We start from the raw sequence: 25,086 nt of genomic DNA on the forward strand, positions 1-25,086 counted from the left end.
ATGGCCATTGCAGCGCGTGCAGCTGGCAGTAGTATGCACGCTCAGTCGCGATGCCACGGCCGTGGTTCCCCGCGTGTCTTGGATCCGCGCGTGAGTTGTTGTTCACAGGCATGTGAGGTTCACTCTGAGATTCACTCCAGAGCTCATCGAGAGGCCGCATGAGACCCAGTAAGATAGGTAGGTACCTTCTGCCAGCACCAAGTCTCACATCTCTTCCCCCAATCATTTCTCCCGTATTTACTCATACTTTTGGGGTCTCCCATATATCGTGCCATTGAATACCATGAATCTCATCTTCACTGAATGTCTCACTGCATCTCGTGTGGCGGCATGGCAAAAAAGACGAGGAGCCACCCGAAACATGACATGACAGAAACCCGCGCCAGCCACCAACACCCACGAGCAAGTACCTGTGGGAGCAGCCACTCACAGCTCACGCAACAGCAACGCCCGTCACTCGTGGGCCATGGAAATCCAAGGGTCCTCCGTGCCTCCAAGGTCGTGCCAGGCTCTTCCCAAATCTGGCACTGGCAATCTGCATTTCTGCTCGTGCCATCGTTGCAAGTCGGAGAGTCCCAGTTCCTAGTCGGCGGGCCCAACCGAACCAAGCACAGCCTCATTGCGATCCTGCCCTGCTTCACTGCTTGCTCTCTCTCTCTCTCTCTCTCTCTCCCGCGCCGAGGTCCTGGAGGTTGGAGCTTCAACTCGGCATGGACCTAGATTGCGCTCCTCTCCAGCCGCAACCTCACGAGCCCCGGTCCTTGCTTTTCCGAGCTCTCTCTCCCAACTTGGAGTACGAAGTATCCAACATTTCCCGATGGGATGGATGGCTGCCCAACGATTCCAATGCTGTTCAGCACACCTATTGCGTGAGGTACCTCAGAGCTTCCACGCTGATGCTGCTTCCCCAGCCCGCAACCGTGCTACCACTTCACCTCAAGAGAGGCTGACAGCTCGCACTCGCAGCACGTCCGAGCAACAACCCGAGTCGGAGCATCTGCACAGAAAAGCGCAAAATAACAAGAAATACCTACGGACACACAGTGACGAGAGAGCGCTTGCAAAGACGGCGGACCACTGGAACTGACACGCGGCGGAAAGACAGACGACCCATCCGCATCGTCGGGAGGAGAGGGTGTGGTCATACCGTCCTCTCATTGGCCCGTCTGATACGCGATACCGCTGATAAGAGATTTGACGAGCAGGGGCCACCTGAGCCCGGCAGGGGAACCTCGACTTTTCGACACTTCCCATGTGCGTCCCCTGCCCTGCCTGCTGTGCCCGCCCCGGTGGGCAATCACAGCAATCTCATGTCTTATCGGATAAGATAAGGTACGTACCGTATCTCCCACCTCCCCCCCTCCGCCCGCCAGCCCTGCCACCTACCTCCCTTTCTGTCTCGACCTGCACTGTTGCACACTCAATCGCGCGGCCTTTTCAGGGCATTCGCATCGTAATTCCAATCGCCAATTGCCTGCCGTAATACGACGCACTGGACCCGAGATGCCTTCCTGCTCCACCAAAATAACTGCAGCACGCAACTTTCGCCATGGCACAAAATGGATCTCGGAGGAAACATCGACAAGCTTCTCCCATTTTACGTACAACGAACTCGCAAACACCGCGCTGGGCCCCTCTGGGTTTCTCTTCCAGTATCCCCCGCTCAGGTCCCGGCCGAATCCGGACCTCACTTCCGTCCAAATCAAGCAACATCGTCGTTGTTGACTCCATAGTCGCATAGCCAGCCACGCTCTCCCCGTTATTCCCCCCTTTTTACTACGCTGCTCAAAAAAAGAAAGCTCTCCAGACAAAGGGTACGGAGGCCACGGAGACTTTAACGACCGGTCATTTAGGGGCTCAGAAAATAGAAACAGACCGTCTGTCGTTCCCGGTTATCCATCAGGTACCCGCCGGGCCCGTCCAACGCGGAATACCTGTCAACACCGGCTGGATGTTGACTAACAGCACATGAGACGATTAAACCCCAGCCGGATCGTTGCATTCGAGCCAAAGGGTTGTCTGCTGCTTACACCAAGCTAGCAATTACAAACATTCAGCTGCCGCTAACCCACCTCCTGACACCCATTCACTACCTTACCTTACACTACGAGAACAAATACTTACACACGCGATTCAACGGCACTGCCAACGTTGCCAACACGCCCAAAAGGGGCAACACAAAAACAAGCTTTCATCATCATCCATCCCACGCCCAGCTGTTCCCCAGCACCACCACGGCACCAAGCCCCATGTACGATATTGGCTGGTCGGGCCCCCCTTTCCCCCTTCCAGGACGCCCCCCCGGGGCCTGCACGGATGGTGACTCCCGGCCAATACCCGGCGTTCCCTCCGGCACGAGGTCTTGGGATCTTGGGGATTTTTAAGAAATTCCCCTATCTGATCTGCACTACGGATACAACACACACACACATAATGAGGGCTTCACCGCAACACCGCCCCAGGTCGCCCCCCAAATACTAGGTAAACCAGGACGGAGCAAGGCATGTCGCGCAATCGCCAGATATCGGAGCCATCGTGGCACACCCGCAGCCCGCACGCAGCCCGACAGCCCCGTCCCACGTTTCTATCCACCGCCCTTCCACGACCTTTCCTAAATCGTCACCGATGGCCAACGACCTTTGATCACCCTTCCGTCATCACTCTCCAACTTAGTCATGCACACGCAACTTCCATGTTGGATGATTTTGCTTCGTGTCTACTATGGAGTCGAGGTCTCTCTCTCTCTCTCTCTATATCAAGACACACAAGAACCATAATCCGCTTCTGAATACTCTTGGGTGGGCAACACCGCGCCAGCAAGCGTGCCTCGGATGGACAACCTCATCTTCAACCTCGCAGCCTTCACCTTTAACTTCCAAGCTAGGAACAGAGCAGCATGCCAGCATCGCATCGCAAATCCCTCCAACGAGAAGCCAAAGTCAACAACACCACTTTCCCGTCCCCGTCCTCCCCACATCCGCCGCTGATTTGTTCCCGCTCATCACCATCCCGCAGAACCGAGCAGCGCTAAAACCATCCCCCCCATCCTCACCGCTTCCGAATCCGACGCTTCGACAGTGACACTCACACCCCTTATTTTAATCAAGAGTGAACTGTGACTGTGCCGTCCTCCCTGCATCGTGCATACGGGTGGCAGCGTTCGCGTGCCGGCAGCGTCTCACTCCATCACTTCTCTCTACCAGTACCAGTACCAGGTCTTGAATTTTTAACCTTGTCCCCAGACTCTTACTCTTGCCTGTCCATGGTGGCGTTGCAGCGCATCGCACGCAATCGCATCATATCATCTTAAGGTAGACACGCGAGCTGCCCGTACCTTATCGCAATCTTTCAACGTGTCACGGTTCCATGGATCCCTCGGTCCTCTCGTGAAGAAATCTCGTCTTGCGGGTAATCTATTTATTGTACATTCATCGTTTGTCGCCAAGCCCGAGATGTTGCCCCGGCATGGACGTTCCTCGCTCTGTTGTCCCCTCTCGGGACTCGGGAAGCACCTTCGTAACCGCACGGCGAACCAACCCGTGTGACGTCTTGATGCCCATCATGCCCGGCCAGTGTCGAGGAGAGCGATCAGATGGCTTCCTTCCAGCCACATCACAATAAACGTCTCCTTTCTTCTCTCTCCTGCTTCACCGTATCCAACTCCCCATCTAGTGCTGCACCTTGTAGTCCTCGTCAGGGAGGTACAGATGCCGCACGGCGCCCTTGGCCGTCAGGACGACCATACGAATGACACCACCAGAGCTGCCGTCCCACTTGATGGCCTCCTTGAGCGATCCCTTGACAAAGTCGACGGCGTCCTTCTCCTCCATGCCCTCCTTCCAGTGCTCGTCACAGTATCCGTAAATGTACGTCGAACCCGAGCCGCCGATGGCATATGACTGCTTGTGTAGGGATCCGCCAAGGGGGATGGAGTAGACCTGGCCGCCGTGTCGCTCGTCCCAACCGGCAATGATGAGACCGGCGCTGTGATTCGTCTCGAGTTAGTTACGTCCATTTGCCAGTGTCTCCATGTCCTCAATGCGATTTCGCAGTAGCAGAACAGATTGAAGAAGGGGAAGACTCACGTCAAGCGGTCCTTGTTGGCGTAGCAGACCTCCTGGAAGATGGCGGCGGCGGTCTGGGTCATGGGGGGCTTTCCGTTGCGCATGGCGTACAGGCCGAGCTGGTACTGGACAATGTCGGCGACGGCCTGGGTGTCGGCGGCGGAGCCTGACCGGCAGCACCAGATGGTGTCGTGGACTTGTGTGAGCTTGTCGGTGACTCGGTTGGCAATGTAGGCGCCCGTCGTTGTTCTGGAATCGGCGCCTAGATGGAGTGGCTCGTCGTCAGTTGTACGGTCCTTGTGTGGTCCCTGTCTGTTTGCCCCTCCAAGAGTGCCCAGAGTCTACTGTGGCCGCCGTAGGCATGTATATGCGGTCAAGGAAACATGTGTGTGGATCTGACGTACCGAGAATAACACCGTCCTTGAAGGTGACTGCCATACTATCGCGAGATGTCAGATGTGTGAGGGAGGGGAGGGGCGATCGGAGGGGTAGCTTACATTGAGGTTCCGAGGCTGTGACGTCGGTTAGCTGTGATTCTGTGACGGGCCGAGGACGTAGCATCATCACTCACTTGACCTCTCCCTTCTTTAATCTCTCCATGTCGATGTGGATGCCATCTGTCCGCCCGTCATCGTCAGCTTCAACGTTCCATTCTGGGGTCCCGCAATAGCATCATCCAAGCTTCGGTCCATACCCTCGTTCAGCTGTCCAGTGGTGGTGAACTCCATTTTGATGAGTTGTGTGTGGTGTGTATTTCGTTGATTCGTTTGCAAATTCGGTTCGTCGAGGATTGGGGGTCGGGGAGTGAAGGGAGGTTCGGCGTCGATATCGAAAGAGGGTGGGTTTGGTTTGATGTGTCGTCGGTGGAAGGCTGAATGGAGCTTGACGAAGCTCAGGCAGCTCCAGAACGCGTTGGCCTTGCCCGCCCGGGACGGCCTAGAGAGCATCACGTGACTGATGACATAATCTCGTTTTGGTCACAACCGCCACGATTCCATTTGCACAGTTCAAGGCATTAAAGTTGCTGAGTTTAATAACTTGAATGCGTTTAGAAAAAGTTTGGTCTGCTTAGCATTCTCATAAACTTGTGTGCATGAGAAGCTCCTTATGGCTGCTGGGTTAGGTTCACGCTATCACCATGTCAGAAGCTATATATGACTATTCCCAAGAGCCCCACGTGAGGACGATAGCTTCTCGGAAGGAGAAACTGTCATGAACCATAGATACTGGCATGTGAAGCTCGGTCCTAGTTTAGACAATTCTCTTCTCTGCCTATATCAAAGCAAAGGTTGCCTCATGTTCGAATTCAATATGTTCCGCTGGATCCGGTGGTTATCCACAACGCCGGCCTAAGAAAAATGCTTCTTTATACAGGTATTCTTGCAGATATGGTACAACACTCATGCGCCTCGGATATCCAAAACATGTCAATCAATCAGCACCTTGACCGCCCTTGGTCAAACTGTCAAAATGTCAGCAAGCAAGGCCTAATCGCAGTCCTGAGACTCTGCCACAAGCAACTCAACCATCCTTGGCCAGCTCAGCGCTGGGCTTATCACCGCCGCCCTCAGTCTTCTTCTTATCCTCGTCGCCGCACCCGCAGTCGTAAAAGTCGCCAATCTTGTTGCAGTCAAACAGCTCCTTCTTCAAGCGGGTGTTGACCTCGTTGTGCACAAAGCAGGCCCATCCGGCGGCAGCGTTGCGGCTGCTCGTCTGAGGCGGGTACTTTGCCAGTAGCTTGCGGAAGTGGGAGGCGCAGTCGCCGCAGGGGTAGAGGCGGGCAAAGAGCTGGATGTACGTCTTGAGGGCAAGGCTGTCGTCGGGGGTAGGCTTCTCGGGGAAGCGGGCCATCATGGTGTGGAAGAGCTTCCACGAGGCGCGGCCGAGCTCGGCTCTGTGGGGGAGGATAGTGCGTTAGCATGACCTTGATGTACAAGAGGGAAGAGGACCCGAGGGAACGACCCGGAGTGGTGGGTATTCTCTCATGCAGAGGGCGGAAGGCTTACTTTGCCGTCGCATTCTCCAACTTGGGCGCAATGGATTCGCCGGACAGGATGCTACTCGAGATGTGGCCAAGATCGGAGGTGTCGCCGCTCGAAGATACGGAATCGCCCTTTAGGGGTACGGCGGCGGCTGGGGGCGCGGGTGAGGATGGTTCGCTGGTGCCGCTCGAGAAGAGGTAGGAGACGCTGAAGAAGGCGACGACGGCCAGGAGGACCATGAGCGTGAGGTGTTGTCTCCGCGCCATGGTGGGCGATTGGCTGTCGCTTGACTCTGGGAGAGTGAGTTTGCGAAAGTCAAGGTTTACGCAGGAGGCAAGTAATAATAAGGTAGCAGAGAACGCTGTGTGGTGAGGAAAGGACTGAAGAGAAGAAAGGAAACCCGAGGGGTCACGCGAATCTCCTGCGAAAAGGAGGATGCGAAACCTCGGACGGAAATCGCGTTCTGGCAGCTTTTTGGTTAGGTTATCTGAGCTTACCAGGGACAGAAACCCTCCCAAAAATCACCGACTCACAAGTCACAAGGAGGGGAGACTCGGCGAGTGTCAACCGGGGGGGTTCATCTTTCAAGAAGCTAAGGGGACATTTGGTCGGCCCACGGTGCAGGGGTCGTCAGACGAGGCTATTTTGCTGCCGCCAATCCCGTCGCCGCACTTATAGCGTAGTGCCACCTGTCGCATGGCCCCTGGCGCAATCCGCCGCAGTGGTGAGATTCCATGGATGCCCCCGAAATGCCCCCAAAATCCCATCTCTCTGTCTCTTCCCGTCAGTGCAGGTTCCCACGTTCTTCTCCAGCTCGCTTCAAGGTTGCTTATCTAATGCACCTACAGTTAGGGGTCACGGTCCGCTGATGGTCGCTGATTGAATCGGCCCAGCCCTGTGGGATGGATCCCTGGCCCGTGCAGCGTGCTACCCCTTAACTTCGATTCGGGCCCACTCCACTCCCCTAACGCCGCCGGACAGCGGCCAGGGTGCCTGTAACCTTCCCGTCCGCTGCCTCGAGCAATGGATGTTCAAGGTGACAAAGTACACCAAACAAACGGCAACTGACATGCACATTTTAGTCTCATCGAATTGCAACCAGACCACAGCATTCGCTCCACCAGGTGTTCCCCGGATGACTCATTCAACTTCAGCCTCAACTTTGGATATCTCATAATAAACTCAATGGCAACCTCACTCTCCAGTTGATGTAATATCAGCACAATTTCCCAAGTTTCAGTGACTGCAACTTAGCCTGCGACATTCACCTCATCAACCACCTCACCCACAACACAGCAAAAATGGCATCCCCCCTATCAATCATCGTCGCCTCCAAAAACCCAGTCAAAGTCCAAGCAGCGAAACTCGGCTTCGAATCAGCCCTCCCAGAAGCAACCTACACCGTCCGCGGCATCAGCGTCCCCTCCGGTGTCCCAGACCAACCACTCTCCGATGAGGAGACCCTCCAGGGCGCCTTGAACCGGGCCCGCAATGCCAGGGAAACCGAGAAGAACGCAGACTACTGGATCGGCCTCGAGGGCGGCATCGACATGCCATCCGACCAGAACGCTCCCATCATGAACTTTGCCTGGATCGTCGTCATCAGCCGCGACGGGCGGGTGGGCAAGGCGCGGACGGGCGCGTATTATCTCCCTGAGGAGAGTGCTGCGTACCTGCGCCAGGGCATGGAGTTGGGACACGCGGATGATTTGATCTTTGGCCAGACGAATAGCAAGCAGAGCAAAGGGTCTGTTGGCATGTTGACCGATGGTGTCATTGATCGGACCTCTTACTACCATCATGCTGTCATTCTAGCTCTGATTCCCTTCAAGAATAAGAACCTGACGTTCGTCTGAACATCTTGGGCAAGTGCAAGGCAGTGGTAACCCTTCCAACGCTTTCATGTATGCCATAATGTCGTCTTTGGTTTCTCTCGCCACACCATGTTTAATATAATGTGCTGGAATCAGGGGCTTAGTTGGCAGCTATCTTCTGCTTCTACTTATGCTAGAGACGATCTATTAAGTTCCGAGAATGCCAGCATACCAGACTCGGCCGACCTGAGCGCACTCCATCCTTCTTGGAGCAGTCCAACAGGGTCTGCTCTTGCCCTTTATCAATGGAACCCTCTACGCGGGTACTTAAATACTGCAATAGGCCATGGGGATGTGCTACTGCATCTCATCCTTCCGAGATAGGATCTTCGGGCATCGGTTACACTGGATGACCGTCTTTTGGGCACCATTCACCACTCTCAGGACTTGGCAGTTTGCGCAAGTAGATCTCTTAGACGACTCATACCCTTGATCACCCCTACTTTCATAATTTCGTTTCTCCTCTACAACCGTTCGGTCTCGCTTTGTTTATTCGTCGCCGAATCGTTACATAAAATGTGCTCATGAGGCCGATAGGAATTCAACTGTCATGTTCTCTTGGATTCTTATTTATAACTTCACTATCACAATAATTCATCAAGTTCCTATAACTATCCAGTCTTGCAATTTACCTTTTATCCACGTGCCGCACGATCGTCCATCCACCGGGCAATGAAGAAGGGCCTGCCCTTGACCCATCTTCATATAAACCCCTTTCCTACCACCACCCAAAGGCAGTCATCTAAGGCTCTTAAGAGTCCACACAACGCCGATCAACCAGTCGTGGGCAGCATTCACGGCACCAATATAAGTATCTTATGACAAAGGGCAATCACTCATTAACGGGGCGGACAGTGGGCTTAAGACAGGTATTTTCGTGGAGGTGTCATCGCACCTCGTCCCTTTGCGAGTATGCATTGGTACATCGGTTGCATTGGATGACCTAAAGGCAATCAATCATATGTTCCGGGAGCAGTTGATTAGAGCAACTTTGTTTCTCGTTCATCTCTGTAACGATTTGGCCCCCATTTGTTTATTCGCTACCGAATCGTTATGCAGAATGTACTTATGAGGAGGTTGACGAGCGCCGAAATTTCGTTCGTACTCTCTAAATTCAAGTCGAAACTTCCTTCTTAGTGTGATTTGATTTATACAATACGTTTGTTTTGTCTCTTAAACCATTCTCTGCCCACACGTGTCACAATGGCTCATCCTTCGGACAATATAGAAAGGCCTGTCTATGGCTCTTCTTTATAAAGCATCCTCTAAGTGAGTAATTGACCTTGGTGCGTGATGTGGAGTTTGACTTAAGGACGATTATCCAAAGCTTCAAGTAAAATAATTAGTCACCTGCTTCTCATCCTTCTTTGAGACCTTCGGCCTGGCTTAATGTCTTTGATGCTGAAGCCTTGCTTGGAGCTGAGATACGTTGAATCTGTTAGATCATTGTCCTTCTTCCGCAGCGTTCATGGCATCTTAAGTGGTGAGGTTTACTAAGTCCTTAAGCACCACTTATTCATTGACTACCAAACTCATCCTAGTGCTCTAGACTAGGTCGCCCTAATGATAATTACTTAATTTCTTTAGAGTAGTCGAGAAGAGCCTAATCTCGACGCTTGTCAATGCATTATCTTCTCCTAGATAATACCACCTAAAGACAATCGTCTAGGACTTAAAAGAATTGTAAAAGCTTATTCTCGGCCCTATCTTCCCTACTATTATACTCGTCTTGCTTACCTTAGTCGTCCTTCTTATCCTTTTTATCTTTCTCTTCTTACGTAACCTTCTCTTCTTACGTAACTGTTGGTATCACAGGCGTGATACATTTCCTCATGAGGGTGTATCTTCGGCAACAATCACGTCGATGTCCGTGATAATTGCTGTTGTTGTTCTTGTTCCTTCCTATTTACATTGTGGGCAGGGGTCGGTCGAAGTAGGTGGTGACGGCCTGGGTGGTTGCCCCACCTTAACCGGCCGTGGTGACTAAGCCAGTTGTCCCACTTCGCCCAGGGCAGGCGCCAGCCAGCCCACGATACCTGCCCATTGCTCCTTATCAGCCTTGCCGTTCCGACAGTAACCTTCTCTTCTTACTTTACTTAACTTTCTTTACTTATTTAACCTTCTTTTTTACCAGTCCTTCTTTTCTTACTTGTCCTTCTTTTTTTATTACTTATTTTTATTACTTTACTTGTCTTCCTTGCCTTGCTTGTCTTTATTACCTTGCTTATCTTCCTTGCCTTGCTTATCCTCATTGTGTCTTCATTACCTTGCTTGTCTTTCTTGCCTTGCTTATCTTCCTTGTTTTATTTGTCTTCCTTGCCTGACTTATCCTTCTCATTATTCTCGTCCTTCGCTGGAGCCATAGTCCTAGCTTGACGTATTCGTTACTGAATCGTTACGTAGAACGTGCTTACAAGGTCTTGGAGAAGTCATGTGTCACATCTATGAAGTTCTCAGTCAACACTTCTTTATTAAGCAGCTAAAACTCCTGATCTACGAATCCATCCCAGCAATCCATCCATCCTCCCCAAAAGCAATCATCTCTTCTAGGGACAGTCAAGCAAAGCTTGCTCCCGACCCTTCTTCATGTGACATCCATGCGGCGGGTAGTAACGGCCATAGTGCTCCCACCGAAGGTGCCAGCGCATCTCGTCCCGTCTCGAACGGGTTTCGTCACAGCGATTACACTGTATGAGCGTTTTCTGCTGTCCGCGGACGATTCGGGTGATTTCTTGGCAGGGGGGTCTTGCCTCAACCTCAGCCAGGCCGTAATGGTGCGGATCTGGGATTTTGGAGTCGTCGTTGTGCTGGACCTTGGGGATTGTGGCAGTATGGCTCTGTCTGCCTCTAGGCCTGGCCTGAGGAGCTTGAACATTGGCGGCGGCGGCTTGATGGTTGTTGCCCTGCGCGATCGCGCTGGGAGCGGCGGCCGCGTAGTGGTTGTCGTCCTCCTTGACAGGCGCATTCTGATCGTCGCCATGGTGGTGCTGGTCCTGCTGTGGCTGGTTGAACACGTGGTCCTGGTGGACATGATGCTCATGCTGCTGGCGAAGACCTTGGTCATGATGGCCCTGTCCATGAATAGGATGTTCATCGTTGCCGTCCTGCGGGTACTGCTGGTACTGAAATTGCATCTGCTGGTGCGGAACATCCTGCATCTCCATGTCGATATGCATCTGCTGCTCGGAATACTGAGGTATCTGATTGTCCTGATGCTCCTGTCCTTCATGCTCTTGAAGAAACATCGCAGGGTCATCATGCTCGGCAGGGGGTCCGAAAACCGGGCCATAGTCAGGGTACACAAGGCTGAAGCCATCCTTGATCAGGTTATTGATCTTTCCGGCGTGGCCTGGCTGAAAGTTCATGGAGCTAGCCTGGGACTCGTAGATGTAGTCGGGAAGAAAGTTGCTGACATTCGGATGCTCGGAATTGCCTGCGAGAGCATTGCTGGATACCTCGAGAGAGTCCTGAGCCGGCTGAACAGCAATGATAGACTGGCTCTCGAGATCGGGGTCGATAGGAATGTAATGACTACCTTGGATGGCATCATGCTGGTGCTGCTGAACAGCTGGTCCATCGAAGGCGTTCTCGGCTTGCTGGGGAGACATGACGTTCAAGTCCAGGTGCTCGGCGTAGAACGGGTTCTCGTTGTAGTCGTTGTCGTTAAGACGGGGATCCTCGAAAGCATTGTGGACCGACTGGACAGAGCTGGCGTGAGCATCTTGGTCCTGGTGGTCGGATTGGACTTGCTCTTCGCCTGTCATGAGTCTTCTCGAAGCGAAGAGGTTGTCGAGAACGACTTCCGGGTAGGCGAGCTCGGACCTGTATGTCTCTGGTTAGAAGATGTAAAGGAAGGCTTGGGTTATACTTACGGCATGTAGTAAAGGCTGCCGACCATTCGGTTACGCTCGGCCCAGTAGTACTCCAGGCGCTGGCGCTCTTCTATCATACATGATTAGCATTTTTTCTTGCGCTTCAAAACGATAGAAGACCGATCTCCCATGGTCTCTAGGATTGACCGAGAAAGGGGTGTTTGGCAGCCAAGCAGTGAGGAGAGCGAGATGAATTCCCCCAAGACCTCAATCGAGACCCCAGAGGCAAAGAGCCAAGGGCCCTCGATCAGATTCCCTTAAATAGGGATCCAAAGACACCTCGGTCGAAGCTGAGAGGGGGAAAATTGATGCCAAACTTACCTTCATCGATGGGCTGGTCCATTGTGCCGAATGGACCTCTTGCTGAGGATGTGAAGCAGGAGAGGTTTTGTTGACAAGGTTGAAAGGGAAAGAAAGCCCTTTAAGCCCACTCCGCCCGCCTAGCCCTCGTCGTATTCGTCGTCGATCGTATCATGGGTTACTGGGTAGGGCGAGAAGTGAGAGGACGGGAGGTGGGAGGGCGAGGGCGAGGGCGAGGACAAGGAGGGCGAGAGAGATACGAAGGGGAGAGCTAGGCAGACAGAGTGTTCTTAGAGGACGAGAGCTTCCAAAGACTGATGTTAGGCAGTGAACAAGATCATGGGGTATAGTGTAGGTCGAGAGCCATGTGAGTGAGAGGTATGCAGGCAGTGTGTTTTCAAAGGGCAAGAACTTTTAAAGGCTGTTGCTAGGCAGTGAATTACATCACTAGGTACAGCATAGTGTCTCATAGGGCGCGAGCTATCAAATTTGAGCTCATTGCCAGGCAGGGAGTGACCTCATTAGGTACGGTACAGGTGAGAGCAAGTTACAGACCCGAGCTCGCCTACCCAGAAGTCGTTCTGGAGGACCCAGTTGGTGCAGGAAAATCCTTTGAGAAACGGGAGCTTTCATAGGTAGTTGCTAGGCAGCGACAGCTGGACGTGACAGGGAGAGAAGAAGAAAATTTGAATCCTAAGAAGTTCATGAACGACACTGGGGCATGGACTCGGGGATTGGCTGGGTCGGTAGAGTGAGACTAATTAGGGCAGGACCTTTCAAAGCAAGTTGTGAGGTGAAGCTCATTTCCATAGGTGAGAACTTACATTATCACGTCCTTCTCAGTGAGTCGCGAATAGAGTAAATGAGTCGGGGGAGTGCTAGACAGGTCGAGCGTTATCAGTGAAGGCGAGCGCTTTCAAAGAAGGTCGCCGGGCATGGATGGATCGACTGCCTTAGATGGAAATCAAGGCATGTAGTCACATCGTGAGCACTACTGCTTTCCACTTCAACTTTTTGGGACTCAACTTGAAAGAGCAGAGGTCAAGGCAGACGGGGTTCTAGAAAGGTAGTATGACCTCGAAAGTTCGAGTCTGGTACAAAAAGGCAATGTGCCTTGGGCAGAATCGAATCTGATAATACTGTCTCATTTGCGACCCAATGAGATGCCACGAGTTATACAAGACATTAGACAGTTTGTGAACCTGATGCTCCTACATTCTATTAAGATGAAGGAGAATGAATATGCACCTTCATCAATCCGCCTCTTGTGAATTGAACTTGAGATGGATCTTGAGACAAATAACACAGTAATCTCAGGAGATGATTCAACGCCATCTAACCAGGAATTGTGAACAGCGGAAGAAACATGATTTTAAACTCTGGTATGGGTCTCTATAGACAAAGTGAGGTCGTCAACAAGAAGCCGGAGCGGAGCGGGGTGACCTGGCCGGATTACAGTGGAACAGCGCCGAGACAATCGGAGCGGAGTGTGCCGGAGAATGTTTAGTGCATTGCAGCAGTGCAGGGCCCCAGGCGGCAGATCAGCTAGCCAAGTGGTTCCCAATCTTGGCAGGGCTCATCTCATATGAAAAAGACGGGAAGCCGGGTGGTCGGCAAGCTGGTGAGACCTTGTGTCACGCTTGTTCACCTTATCTTGGTTTGGGCCCGGTTGGCTGCCATGGGAGTGCCATCATCTCCCCACATAAGATTTACGCGGATGCTGGTATTCTTACGTACTGGTGGCTCCGGGTGGGCGCCCACTGCAGTCTGCAAGGGGGAATGGCACAATGTTTACCAACTTACTGTACTCTGTACGGAGTAGGGTACTTAATAAGAAAGGGCAACGTTGGCAAAGGCTCGTGATGGTGAAACGCTGCGAGTGCTGGCGGCAGCATCCCGGACATGGCCGGCTATGGCGCAAGAAGCTTACCGCAAGGAACTTATGGTGGAAAACAAACGTGAGAAAGTGTCTGTCAGTGTGGCCGGATCGGGGGCTCGACATTGGCAATTGGTTCAGCTGGGCAGCGTGACCCCGGCTTCGGCATCTTCTAGCCGCACCCTCGACGCCAGATGTTGGGGGGGGGGGCATGACGTCAGGCGCAGGCGCCAGCTGCATGTTGCTTGCGACGCTTTGTTGATCTTGTTGCTTCCATGGGTTCGTGAGTTTGGTCTTGCGATGTTGGTCTCTCTCTCTCTCTCTCTTTCTCTCTTTGCCTCTATTATCCATGGTACTACCTATACCTACCTAGCAGACAGAGGCATGACCAGGGGCAGGAACCCTTGTTCTCAAAAGAGTCCTAGTCTTGATTCGTAAATACTTAGCTCGAGAGTCAAGGATGGATTACGTCTAACCCAAAATGAACAATTTGATGGTTTTGACTGCGGCCTGTGATTTCCCTCGGACCCCGTCTCTGTTACCCCCAGCCCCTCGCATCGTCTTGTCTGAGTCTCTTCCTTCTCGCTCCATCCGGTTACCTCCCATTTCAAAGCTTCTTTTCTCTTTTTTTCTTCCTCCCAACAACTTTTTGTCTGTCGTCGTCATATCTCTCTATCTTCACCTTTTGGATACCCCTCGGCAGTCAGCGTACTTGCCCTTAGAACAGACGAATAAGAACGACACGAAGAATCTAGCAAGTCCCGAGTCACAGCCAGCGCATCTTCTTCAACAAACCAACGCTCCTCCCGCCCGCCGCCAAAGCTTCGTTTCGTTTGCAAGCGGACAACACGGACCCCATGCCAAGCTTTTGGTGATCCGCCAAACGACATCATTGGACACAGCTCTCCAAACTCAGTCCCGGTTGCAAGCTCCCATCTCTCAGTGAAGCTCACGGCTTTGAAGTGAGTGAGTGTCAGACTGAGTGAGACTGAGTGAGACTGAGTGAGACTGAGTGAGGAGTGACTGAGAGCTCGCGCTCGCACTCGCACTGAGAGACCAGCGCGCTGCCCCTCCACGATTTGGAGAGTGATCGACACTCTTGGGTCTTGGCAACGGCCACCACGGCGCTGCAGGGGTTTTTTTTTTTTTTTGACAGGATCTCCCGCTATTCCGTTATTCTGTTCGCTCCATCTGCGCCCTACAGATTAAAGAGAGATACACGAGACACACAAGGAAACTTGTGTCGTCCGCTTCGCCAATCCCAAGCCAACACTTGCCGGGGTTCCCAACGCCTCCTCCGGCCTCCCGACGGGCGCATCTCAAGCCACCATCGCTGTCGCTGTCGCTGTCTGTGTCGCGATCGCAGACATTCTCCCGTAGTTCTAGTCGAAGTATTTCTTATTTCAATCGCGCACTATTGCTACCATCCTCACCATGTCGGCCGCCGACGAACAAAGGCCCAATGGGCACCCACATTCCGCCGACCCGTCCACCACTGCCGCCGCCGCCGAAACTTCCACCAACACCACCACCGCGGCCGCAACCTCGGCGCCACAACCAGATATCGGCGCCGCCCAGACTGCGACAACAACCTCTGAGCCGATTGAGAATCTAAACGGTCACACGGTCAACGGCACCGCAGCCGACGGTCCCTCGACAAACGGCCAAGCCCCCAATGGCACAACTGACACCCCGGCCTTCAACGGCACTGCCACCCACGATGCGCCGGACCTGAACGGGCATTCCTCGCCCTCGCCCAACGGCGCGCCAGCCGCCAACGAGCAAATCAATGATGGCACAGTCCCATCAACAACAAACGGTGGGCCGTCAACCAACGGGGATGAGCAGCCCAAGCACGGGCACGGCGAGGGAGCAGCCCTCGAGAACAAGATCGAGGGCGTACAGAACCCGGAAGCTAACGGTCACAAGCCGCCCCACGAGAAGCCCCATCACCACTCTAGCGATCTCAAGGGCCTCTACTCCGAGGGCAAGGAAAAGGTCAAGGACAAGACCAAGCCCTCTGGCGGCTTCGACCCGACCCCCTTACCCGACGCCCCGCCGGGCTACACCGTGCGATTCATCTTCCACAAGGCGAGCAACCTCCCCGCCGCCGACGTTGGCACCCAGTCCTCCGACCCCTTTATCCACGTCACCCTCCGCGCCGCCGTCCCGAAGCGCCACAAGGAGGACCCGGACCTCACCCTCCGCACCCAGACCATCAGGAAGACGACGGAGCCCGTTTGGGATACCGAGTGGGTGGTGGCTAACGTCCCCGCCGACGGCTTCATCCTCAAATGCCGCCTCTACGACGAGGACTGGCCCGACCACGACGACCGCCTCGGCAACGTCACCGTCAGGGTGCCGCATATCGGTCCGGACTGGAAGGGGTACCCGCGCCCGGGTCAGGAGTTCACGGCCAAGAAGCGCATGGGCAGCAAGCGGGCCTACTTTGTCAAGGCCATCACCAGCCACTTTGATCCGCGGGTCGACATGTCGCCGAGGCTGTGGATTAGTATGGAGCTCCTGGGCCAGTCCGATCCGCCGCATGCGCAGATGTGCACCATTGGGCCTACCACCTACTTTAAGCACTTTAGTCCGATGATTGGCCGTCTTACCGGTATCAAGGTCAACCGGGACGAGGAGAACGATGCCCGGTCCGACTTGTTCGACGAAGCCGAAAACAAGGAAAAGGACAACAAGACCCAGAAATACGAGTAAGTCGTACCAGAGTCTTCCTTACTTCCCTTCACTAACGGCCGCCCTAGCTTCCAATCAAACGAAATGCAGCTCTCAGGACCCGTCCCCCCCGAGCTCTACCACCGCTACGTCGAGTTCCGCCCCATGATCGGCCTCATGTTCGCCAAGAGCGGCCTCCGCGGCCGCATCCTCAACAAGGCCCTCCACAAGCAGCACAGCCGCGTCTACAACTTTGACAGCTCGACAGAGTACGGCGTCTTCAAGGCCCGCTCCGAGGAGGCCGCGCTGCAGTTCCTCAAGCTGGTGCACTTTGACCAGGGCGGCCGCATCTTCACCTACGTCCTGACGCTGGACGGCATGTTCCGCTTCACCGAGACGGGCAAGGAGTTCAGCATCGACATGCTTAGCAAGCATACCATGCACAGCGACGTCGAGACCTACATTGCCTGCTCGGGCGAGTTCTTTATCCGGCGGCTGGAGAAGCCTGATGCGTCGGAGGAGGCGGATCCGCCCGAGAGGACGCACCCTTCCGTCGAGCTGCCCAATGGTCCGCCGAACGAGCACCCGCCGCATAATCCGTCGTATTACCAGCTGTATATCGACAACGACTCGGGCACCTACAGGCCGGACAAGTCGATCCTGCCCAAACTCAAAGAGTTCTTCGAGGCCAACTTCCCGGGGCTGGGGATCGTGGCCATGCACTGCGAGGACGAGAAGCTGATGAAGCTGAAGAAGGAGCAGGTCGAGGCCAAGAAGAAGGAGGGCAAGATGATCAACATGGTGGCGCGGAGTCCCAGCTCGAGCTCGCTTAGTTCGAATGAGAGCGCGCTGGAGCACATGGACGAGGCTGGGTATGATGGGGAGCCGGTCAAGAGCACGACGCAGAAGGCGTTGGATGCGCTGGAGGACCCGAGTAGTTTGAAGAGGATGCTCAAGCCGGGGCATCATGGGGGAGGTGAGAGTTCGACGGCTCATTAATGATGTGAGTGTGTGGTGGTGGGTTGGATTATTTGACGTCATGTCTTTGATACCTTTTTGTGTCTGGATTTACCCGCAACGGTACGGCGTTGATGCTTTTACTTTGGATATTCCCCGTCTTTGGACATTATTTTACTTGGATCAGAGGCTGGATAGTCTGCAAGATCGACTATAATTGAATCTCATACATCGTTGGAGCTTGCTGAACGAACGAACCAAACTCGTTGCAATCCATCTGGCCATCTCTCATCTCATAAGCTCCAACTCAAGACGTCCGCCTCTTCATTGAAGGGTAGTAGCTTTCAAAGATAAAACGCCTAGACCCTGCGCCCTCTACGAGCCCAAGGCCATCACGGGCTGGGATTAGGACGCGGAAAATCAGCCGCCATGTTGGTCTCCTTCTGCCGGTCGCCAAAGTAGGTGTTGGCGGGGAATTTGTCCTGGCTGACGCAGTTGGGGTTGCACTTGTCGAGGGGCCCGGACTTGCCGCGAGTGAGGTCAAGGACGTAGGTATCGTCCTTGCAGTCGGGGAGGACTGTGTCATCGAGGCGGGAGGTTGTTGTTAGCAAAGTGGTTTTTGGTAGGCAAATACTGGTGACTTGTACGAGGTTGGTTAGGCTTACCCTTGAGGTCATTGAAGGGGATGGTGTTGAGGTAGCAGTCTTTGAACTGGGTTGAGTAGGCCGTGTAGAGGCCGTTGTAGTTCCAGTACCAGTTTCTTATTTCCTCGTCAGTTCAAGACGGTATCTAGTAAGCTTATGAGAGGGCTCCGTCTACTTATTGGTGTTGTCGGCCGCGCAGCCCATCATGATGAGGGCACCGGCGGGCCCGGTCTTGACGAGCTCAGACTTGGTGTCCGGGCAGCAGTAGGTCTTGACTTCGGCTAGGGCCGTACAGTTGAGGGAGGCGAGGGCGCCTGAGACGGCGGCTGCGATGATAATGGACTTCATTGTGTTTTTTCTTCACTGATTGGTCTGGATTAAGAGGTGGGTTGTGAGGTGAGTGGCTTTCTGATGAGTTGAGGTGGAGGCTTTCTTGTTGTAGTTGTCTTGAAACCGATACTTCAACACTCTATTTATACCTCAAAGACTCAACAAATGACTTTCAGATCTTTAAACACATTCAGCATTGGGGCTTAAGCCGGCCAAGCGAGCATACATGATGCGGCATCTGGTCGGTCGTATTCTTCAACTACCGAGTTTGCGGGGATTTAGCCTGTTGCCTCTTTCATTTTCCAAGAGAGGCTTCGTCTGCACTGATTGATTAGAGCATGGCCACAAACGGTAATTCGTGCCACAATTTCAACACAAGTTGGGGGAAGATCAAATTGAAATGGGGAGGTGCCAAGACGGGGTTCTGTTTTGGCCAACCGGATGTTCACCTACAGACATTTGCCGGGTCTTCATATATCGAAAGTTCCAATGCTACGTTGCAGTATGAGCATACTCCATCTTCTATGTGAACCCAATGTTCCACGAACAACAATGATCTCACAAGACCAGCTTCAATTGGGCTGGAGTCTCGTAGGTCCGCGGTTGCACGGTTGACTTGTATGCCGAATCAGGTTGTTCACGTTGATTCAAATTGCTTTAGTACCTTAAGGTAGTTATTGCTAGTTCCAGGAAAGGCGATGTCATTCATAAGGAGTCCAACTCTCTTGGTGATGTTACATTGTAGAGAGGCCCGTGACCAAATTCCTAGGGTTTGGTCAAAGAGGAGATGACCCCTTGGGGGGGGGGGGGGGGGGGGGGGGGGCAAAAGCTCATCTGATAAGTGACGATGGTTACGCCAAGTTAAGTTTTGCCTGAAGTGCAATTCTGCTGAATACTACCTCCATGCCGAATATAGTCCAATCATACACAGCTTTGCACCATAGGTATCGTGGCAGCAGTTCAGATGGTTAATATTGTTGAGTTATAGCTGATTCAGAAACCTTCGGAAACATTGCGAAGGTAATGCCATCTGTGCTGTTAGCCTGTTCTCTGGGTGAAGATGTAGACAGTAACTTGACGGAGATGGTCAACCAAGTTGTCTATACAAGCTGATGCTGAAGAATTATCCTGTGATTCCGCCGCGATCAAGACGAATAATAGAAGCTCTACAATCCTTTCTGCGGTCTCGTCACAGAATAAATTAGCTTCCAGGCGACCTGGGACATGGCCAACCTACAAGTCTCCCGTTCTCCGTAACAAAGTGAACTCCGCAACAATAAACCCGACATACTCAATCAACATAACACCACCCACCACCCGCTGAACCCTGCCACTCAACCACATCGACCCCGTAAACAAAGCCGTACTCCCCCAGAGAACAGCCAACTCAGCAACCGAGACGCTCCCCGCGCTTCCCAGTGCCCCCTCCGTGCCCACCATGACGATACCCAGGCACAACGTCAGCAAGAAAACGTTGCTGCCCACCGTGTTGGCCACGAGGATGCCGCCGTGCCCGCGCCGGCCGCTGATCACGGCGATGAACTTCTCCGGCAGAGTCGTGCCGATGGCGAGCACGACGATGCCGAAGAGGACGTCGGAGGCGCCGAGGGCGTCGGCGATGTTGGTTGCTGCGTGGGAGAGGATGTAGCCTGCTAGGCAGATGGCGAGGAAGCCGGCGAAGAGGTAGGCAATGTGGTAGGACAGACTGCGGCGGCGGCGGCGGCGGAGGAAGCGTTCCGAGGGACGGAGGAGGGGTTGTTGCTCGCCGTCGGTGTCGGTTGTCTGTGGTTCAGCTTGCGAAGACGAAGACGTAGGAGCACGGTCGTCTCCTCGCGTTGAGGTGGAGGAGTCTGAAGATAAAGATGAGGTGTCATCTTCGTCGCTAGAGCTACCGCTATCTGAGCCTTCCGGTGCGACCAGCGTTCCTCGGTTGATTGCCCATCCTATCGAGAGCAGATAGACGACGAAGGCGACGACTAAGGTGATACCGGTGACACGCCAGAGGAGTTCACGAGGGAAGTACGTGATGGGGACAATGGCAGTCGTCACGCCGAGCAGCAGAAGCGAGTAGATGCGCGCGCTGCGATCAAACTGTACCGCGTCGTCCTGTTTGCGGAAAAGGAGACCCAGCGAAAAGGCGCCGAGGATGTTGGAGATGGCCGAGCCAACAATGTTGCCGAGAGCGAGTGAGGCGCGGCCTTGCGCCAGGGCGCTGACGACCACGGCGAGCTAGTGGTGGTTTGTCAGTCGAGACTGTTCTCCGGGAACCTGATATGGTGAAGACATGTAAAGAAAGACACAGCGGGGCTTACCTCTTCCCACTCGGCGCCGGCAGTGACTAACGCGATGAGGGTGTCCGGGATGCCGGTGCGCCGAGCGACGATGGCCGTGTGGTCCACAAACTTGTCGGCGCCGGTCTCGAGGAGGAAGAGGGTGCTGATGAAGACGGCCGCATTGTAGGCCACCACGCTGCTAATTGGCATCTTGCAATTGTTGTGGGATTGTGGAAATGAGTGTATGAATTTCAACCAACGCGCCTAGTGCCGTAGGTCAACACGGGTGGTGAAGTCGTGAGATAAGAGGAATTAAACGTCTCCGCCGAAGATGGGATGATGGGTGGGACTGACTCGCTGGAAAACGCAGATCCACCCGCCATGGTGAATCGACACTCTCGGCGTTAATTAAGATCGAGCCGACAGCATTCTGACTGTTCGGTGCCAATCAGTATCATTATTTGCGAATCTTTTGTCTCAATTCGCGTGATTTTCCAGTTTGGCGTGTGCAAGGTCAGTGTCAATGTTCTCCGATCCACACCCGGTCCAGCCTCTTCAGGTTCGATTAGAGGGAGCATGGTGGAAGAACTAGCTTGCGATAGGATAGCTTTGAAGCTTGAGGGCAATATTTAAAGACGACGGATTGTATTAAGTCACTGGATACGCTCTGGTCATGGTGGTTTGACGTTAAGACCAGAGGCTAGCTCAACGTGTAAACCAAACCAGAAAAGAGGAATAAACAGGTTTTGTGACAAGAACATTTCATTGATTCGAGTATAATCTAAAGTAAGCACCACACCTACTATTCATCATCTAGACACTCACTAAGTCTTAAGTAATGAGACAGGTTAGGGTCGTTCGACATCGGACATTTGAAGGCTTCGTTCCAACTGTCGGGCTTTGGATCTACGGCTAGAGTGAGCAGAATTTAACTCAAGCAAACACAATGTCGGAAAAGTCAATCGCCTCCCGTCTGAGATCGGCAAGATAACGGATCTTCGCGTTGGATATTCCATGTGTCATGTGGACACAGGCCGAGAGGTCGGGCCATCTTGCGTCTTATGCGCAGGGCGGAAACTCCACGGAGGGCAGAAAAAGCTGTCGTCAATTTGATAGCTATTGATCATCGACACAGGCAGTTGACAACTTCGAAACGGCATATCTATAACAAAGATAACCGGAGACACCTTGTTAGAAATTCAAATATGAGGGATGTGGGAAAATAAGTTTAGGAACTTTTGAAGCCTGGAGTTGACATGCATTGCGCTCACGATGAAACTATCACTTAACGTTCAGCATGCCACAACAAGTCACTGGGAATCGTAAGAGATGTTTCAAATTTGTGAAAGAACAATTCAGACTCATAGTATTGGAAAGATAATCAGAAAAAGCTAGCTAAGATCAAAACAATCCCAAATTCGCAACAATGGTCGACCGAAGAACACACTCATAAAAGTCGTCAAGAAGCACTCGTGAAGTTGATGTGCCGTGTGAGTAGTGCCCATCTATTGGAGAGCGTCGCGGACCTTGCTCTCGAAGCTGCCATCCTTGAAGGGAACGTTGGCCTTTCCGAAGTCGGCGTTCTGAAGAGCAGTCTTGGCGGCGGCGGGGAGAGCATCCCAGTCGGAGATGGGGTAGGTCTTGCCCTGGGTCTGGGTGAACTGGAGCTCGTGGTTGGTCGGGAAGGTGGTGAAGTATTCAACCTTGGGGCTGTTGCCGTCCATGAGAGGAGCGCCGTTGGCCTTGCTGTAGCCGCTGTGGCTGGAGGCAGCGCCGCCGGTGATCTTGGGGGTAGCCGCGGCCGGGTCGTCGACCTGGATGACAATGTTCTCCCAGTCGTGGCGGTGGCCTCCGGCGACGTCACCGCTGGTGGGTTGGTCCTTGGGGAAGTACCAAGAGTACATGATGACCGTCTTGCCGTCGACTGTGCCGGCGCGGGCATAGGTCTGACCCTTGGCTTGGTCGCGGCAGCCGCCGGTGGAGCTGCCGGTGTCCTGGAGACCGCCGCTGGTGTCACCGTTGTCGGCGACGGCGGGGTACGGCTGGCAACCGTGGGCGATGTGAAGCAGGGGGTTGAAGGTCTCGATGATCTTGCCGAGGCCGCCAGTCTGGATTCTCTGAGCGACGGGACTGATGGAGTCGTGGGCTACAACGGCGCGGGACTGAAGAAGCTCAGTAGGCGCGGCGGCAACGGCGGCGGCGAGGGCCAGGATGTTGGAAACCTTGAAAGAAACCATTGTGAAAGTTGGGAATCAAATGAATGAAAAGTGAATGTGGGTGTGCTGTAAAGCGAATGAAAGTTGAGTCTGAGTGAATGGAAGGAAAGTGATGCGATGGGTGAAGAAGAAAAGATAGCTTTGAAAGGGACAAACGCTCGCTCTTTATACTTGGATATCTGATGATGATGATGCTTTGCTTGTATGATGTCTTGATTACTGTCTTGAAGATCACCAAAACATCTGCCAAGCAGCTGAGCATTTATAATCCTCGTCTCACGTTGAGAATAGCAATTAAACAAACTTCTAGAAGTCTTTGGTCGGCCTGACCAAGTTGAGGGCCGTGAGTGGCATCGAGGCCAACCAGTCGCCAGGCCACGATGTTTAACCAAGTCTCCCGAGATTGAGGCCTGTCTGATATTGATGTCCAAGACTCCGTATTGGGGGCAGTGAACATTCAGGGGAAAACTTTGAAGACGTTATTGAAGGCCCTCTAAGGCAAAGAAGACAAGGTCGTCAGTCCTACCGGACTCTCGGCGCGGTATTCGATTGCTTGTGGCGTCCGAACACCCTTCGGCTGGATGGCTCCGTGAATCTCATATTGATTGACCTAAGACTATCCCCACGCTGTTTTGGGATGCTGCGGCTCGGCGGCCGGCCATTCTGACCAAGGCCGATAGTACTACCTATTTCTGCCGTGAAAAGCTGAATGATAATGCTTGGCCCTGCTGAAAAGAGCTGAGTATGTCAAGGCCAGTCACGCAATGCACTGTTTCTTGGCACTTTGCCCCTCTGTGCATGTGACGTTCCCCACACGCACCCAGCCCTACTGACTACCTTAACTGGCCCAAGAGCCCCATGTTTAGAGTATGTACCCATGTTGGGCCGGGTGACCTTGACGGACGACATATATATGAGATGATCTGCTATTTTGTAAAGTGGTTTTACAACAAGCTATTTTGGGTGACGAGCGATGTGGGACTTCAAGAACACAGCACAAAGGTGGTTTGTTAGTCTTCTAGAACATATCGACATGTTCTACCTCATTGTTGTTCTAAGAATCATTTTCTATACTGTTTTGTCACTCTCCATGGGACTTTGCTAGAATCAAATCATAACCGCTAGAGAGAGTCTGCCCATTTTCTTGAGGTTTCCCATCAAAGGCCCCCGAAACACAATTATTGGTTGTTTCCGTCGGAGTTTGCGGGCTTGGAATGAAACAGCGTGCTTCCTCGCTTACGCTACAAAGTGCTGGCAGGCTGCTAAAAAAAAGTATGCTCACTGACTCGAGCAGCCATTCTAGACCGCTGCCCACCTCCAAAATAGGCTCATTCGGGGAATAGGCCGCCGGCGGGTCACGGAGTCTTTAGTGACCAAGCTTAACCCAGCACCCAAACTTCTGACAGGGGGCCTTGGCAGCGGTGTATTTGCGACTTGATACTCCAAGGATTAAGCGCGCGGCCTTCATGCCTTGATGGTAGAAGCCAACGAAACCCCTTCAAAGGCCGACCTGAAATGGCATCTGTATTTCAATTGGTCATGACTTGTAAAGCTTCCCACAACACCATGTCGGCCGATTCACGGAGTCCGGGGGACGGGACTGTCCGCAGCGCCGCCGACTAATCGTAAAACCAGAGGCCGACCTCTCGGAGAAAGGCCGACTGCCAAGATCACCTCAGCCTTAAAGTTTTCCCACGTTGCAGGAACAGGCTTAGCTGAGCGCCATCATGCGACTTGGCGTCTCCAGAGGTCTTTTGGGCTAAATGCCAAATGTGCTGGAACGGAATTGATGTTTTTTTTGGACGCCGAGTACTCTGTTCTCTCATGAAGTCAATTTGTCGCTCCAAGCTCCTGCTTCTATGTCCCGCTACTCGAGTCTATAATTCAGTATTGATGATTATATAATCGTCTCTCGAGGGTTTCGGTAAGCGTCTACTCAAGGTATTGCATCGTGGTCACGCAGGCAGTAGTACAGTACCCCAAGATGCCAGAAGGGCCTCGACCACCCCCCACACGTCTCAG

General features: G+C 53.2%; 9 protein-coding genes across 9 annotated transcripts; 4 read left to right on the forward strand and 5 right to left on the reverse strand.

Annotated features, from left to right (window-relative positions):
• Positions 1 to 3,668: 3,668 nt before the first annotated feature.
• On the reverse strand, positions 3,669 to 4,792 carry BDP81DRAFT_393202 (proteasome component PRE3; the record flags this gene model as incomplete). The annotated part of the gene is made up of 6 exons (XM_060587805.1): positions 3,669 to 3,984; positions 4,086 to 4,326; positions 4,469 to 4,503; positions 4,562 to 4,576; positions 4,636 to 4,681; positions 4,759 to 4,792. 6 exons carry the CDS (start codon positions 4,790 to 4,792, stop codon positions 3,669 to 3,671), a joined length of 687 nt encoding a protein of 228 aa, XP_060446094.1.
• Positions 4,793 to 5,585: 793 nt separating this feature from the next.
• On the reverse strand, positions 5,586 to 6,312 carry BDP81DRAFT_317122 (ERV/ALR sulfhydryl oxidase domain-containing protein; the record flags this gene model as incomplete). Its single annotated transcript, XM_060584227.1, has 2 exons — positions 5,586 to 5,958; positions 6,071 to 6,312. The coding sequence occupies 2 exons, from the start codon at positions 6,310 to 6,312 to the stop codon at positions 5,586 to 5,588; spliced, it is 615 nt and encodes a 204-aa protein (XP_060446095.1).
• Positions 6,313 to 6,913: 601 nt separating this feature from the next.
• BDP81DRAFT_425315 (inosine triphosphate pyrophosphatase-like protein) lies at positions 6,914 to 8,239 on the forward strand. The gene has a single exon (XM_060590203.1). It carries the CDS (start codon positions 7,348 to 7,350, stop codon positions 7,900 to 7,902), a length of 555 nt encoding a protein of 184 aa, XP_060446096.1. The 5' UTR covers positions 6,914 to 7,347; the 3' UTR covers positions 7,903 to 8,239.
• A 2,665-nt stretch (positions 8,240 to 10,904) lies between these two features.
• Positions 10,905 to 11,857, forward strand: BDP81DRAFT_425317 (uncharacterized protein). The gene has a single exon (XM_060590204.1). The coding sequence runs from the start codon at positions 10,950 to 10,952 to the stop codon at positions 11,799 to 11,801; it is 852 nt and encodes a 283-aa protein (XP_060446097.1). The 5' UTR covers positions 10,905 to 10,949; the 3' UTR covers positions 11,802 to 11,857.
• A 2,463-nt stretch (positions 11,858 to 14,320) lies between these two features.
• On the forward strand, positions 14,321 to 15,135 carry BDP81DRAFT_425318 (uncharacterized protein). The gene is given in 2 exon segments (XM_060590205.1): positions 14,321 to 14,963; positions 14,974 to 15,135. The coding sequence occupies 1 exon segment, from the start codon at positions 14,450 to 14,452 to the stop codon at positions 14,912 to 14,914; it is 465 nt and encodes a 154-aa protein (XP_060446098.1). The 5' UTR covers positions 14,321 to 14,449; the 3' UTR covers positions 14,915 to 14,963; positions 14,974 to 15,135.
• Positions 15,136 to 15,402: 267 nt separating this feature from the next.
• BDP81DRAFT_448638 (C2 domain-containing protein) lies at positions 15,403 to 17,643 on the forward strand (the record flags this gene model as incomplete). The annotated part of the gene is made up of 2 exons (XM_060592321.1): positions 15,403 to 16,682; positions 16,734 to 17,643. 2 exons carry the CDS (start codon positions 15,403 to 15,405, stop codon positions 17,641 to 17,643), a joined length of 2,190 nt encoding a protein of 729 aa, XP_060446099.1.
• Positions 17,644 to 17,993: 350 nt separating this feature from the next.
• On the reverse strand, positions 17,994 to 18,593 carry BDP81DRAFT_317632 (uncharacterized protein; the record flags this gene model as incomplete). The annotated part of the gene is made up of 3 exons (XM_060584276.1): positions 17,994 to 18,241; positions 18,267 to 18,361; positions 18,421 to 18,593. The coding sequence occupies 3 exons, from the start codon at positions 18,591 to 18,593 to the stop codon at positions 17,994 to 17,996; spliced, it is 516 nt and encodes a 171-aa protein (XP_060446100.1).
• A 933-nt stretch (positions 18,594 to 19,526) lies between these two features.
• BDP81DRAFT_372227 (uncharacterized protein) lies at positions 19,527 to 21,058 on the reverse strand (the record flags this gene model as incomplete). Its single annotated transcript, XM_060586649.1, has 2 exons — positions 19,527 to 20,804; positions 20,888 to 21,058. 2 exons carry the CDS (start codon positions 21,056 to 21,058, stop codon positions 19,809 to 19,811), a joined length of 1,167 nt encoding a protein of 388 aa, XP_060446101.1. The 3' UTR covers positions 19,527 to 19,808.
• Positions 21,059 to 22,353: 1,295 nt separating this feature from the next.
• Positions 22,354 to 23,085, reverse strand: BDP81DRAFT_393209 (necrosis and ethylene-inducing protein; the record flags this gene model as incomplete). Its single annotated transcript, XM_060587806.1, has 1 exon — positions 22,354 to 23,085. The coding sequence occupies one exon, from the start codon at positions 23,083 to 23,085 to the stop codon at positions 22,354 to 22,356; it is 732 nt and encodes a 243-aa protein (XP_060446102.1).
• Between the last annotated feature and the right edge of the window lie 2,001 nt (positions 23,086 to 25,086).

Source organism: Colletotrichum phormii (assembly GCF_030913505.1).
Source record: "Colletotrichum phormii strain CBS 102054 chromosome Unknown BDP81scaffold_8, whole genome shotgun sequence".
In the NCBI taxonomy this organism is placed as follows: Eukaryota; Fungi; Ascomycota; class Sordariomycetes; order Glomerellales; family Glomerellaceae; genus Colletotrichum; species Colletotrichum phormii.

Coding starts and splice junctions, on each gene's coding strand:
- BDP81DRAFT_425315 (XM_060590203.1), top strand. CDS start 7,348: ATGGCATCCCCCCTATCAATCATCGTCGCCTCCAAAAACCCAGTCAAA.
- BDP81DRAFT_425317 (XM_060590204.1), top strand. CDS start 10,950: ATGATGCTCATGCTGCTGGCGAAGACCTTGGTCATGATGGCCCTGTCC.
- BDP81DRAFT_425318 (XM_060590205.1), top strand. CDS start 14,450: ATGAACAATTTGATGGTTTTGACTGCGGCCTGTGATTTCCCTCGGACC.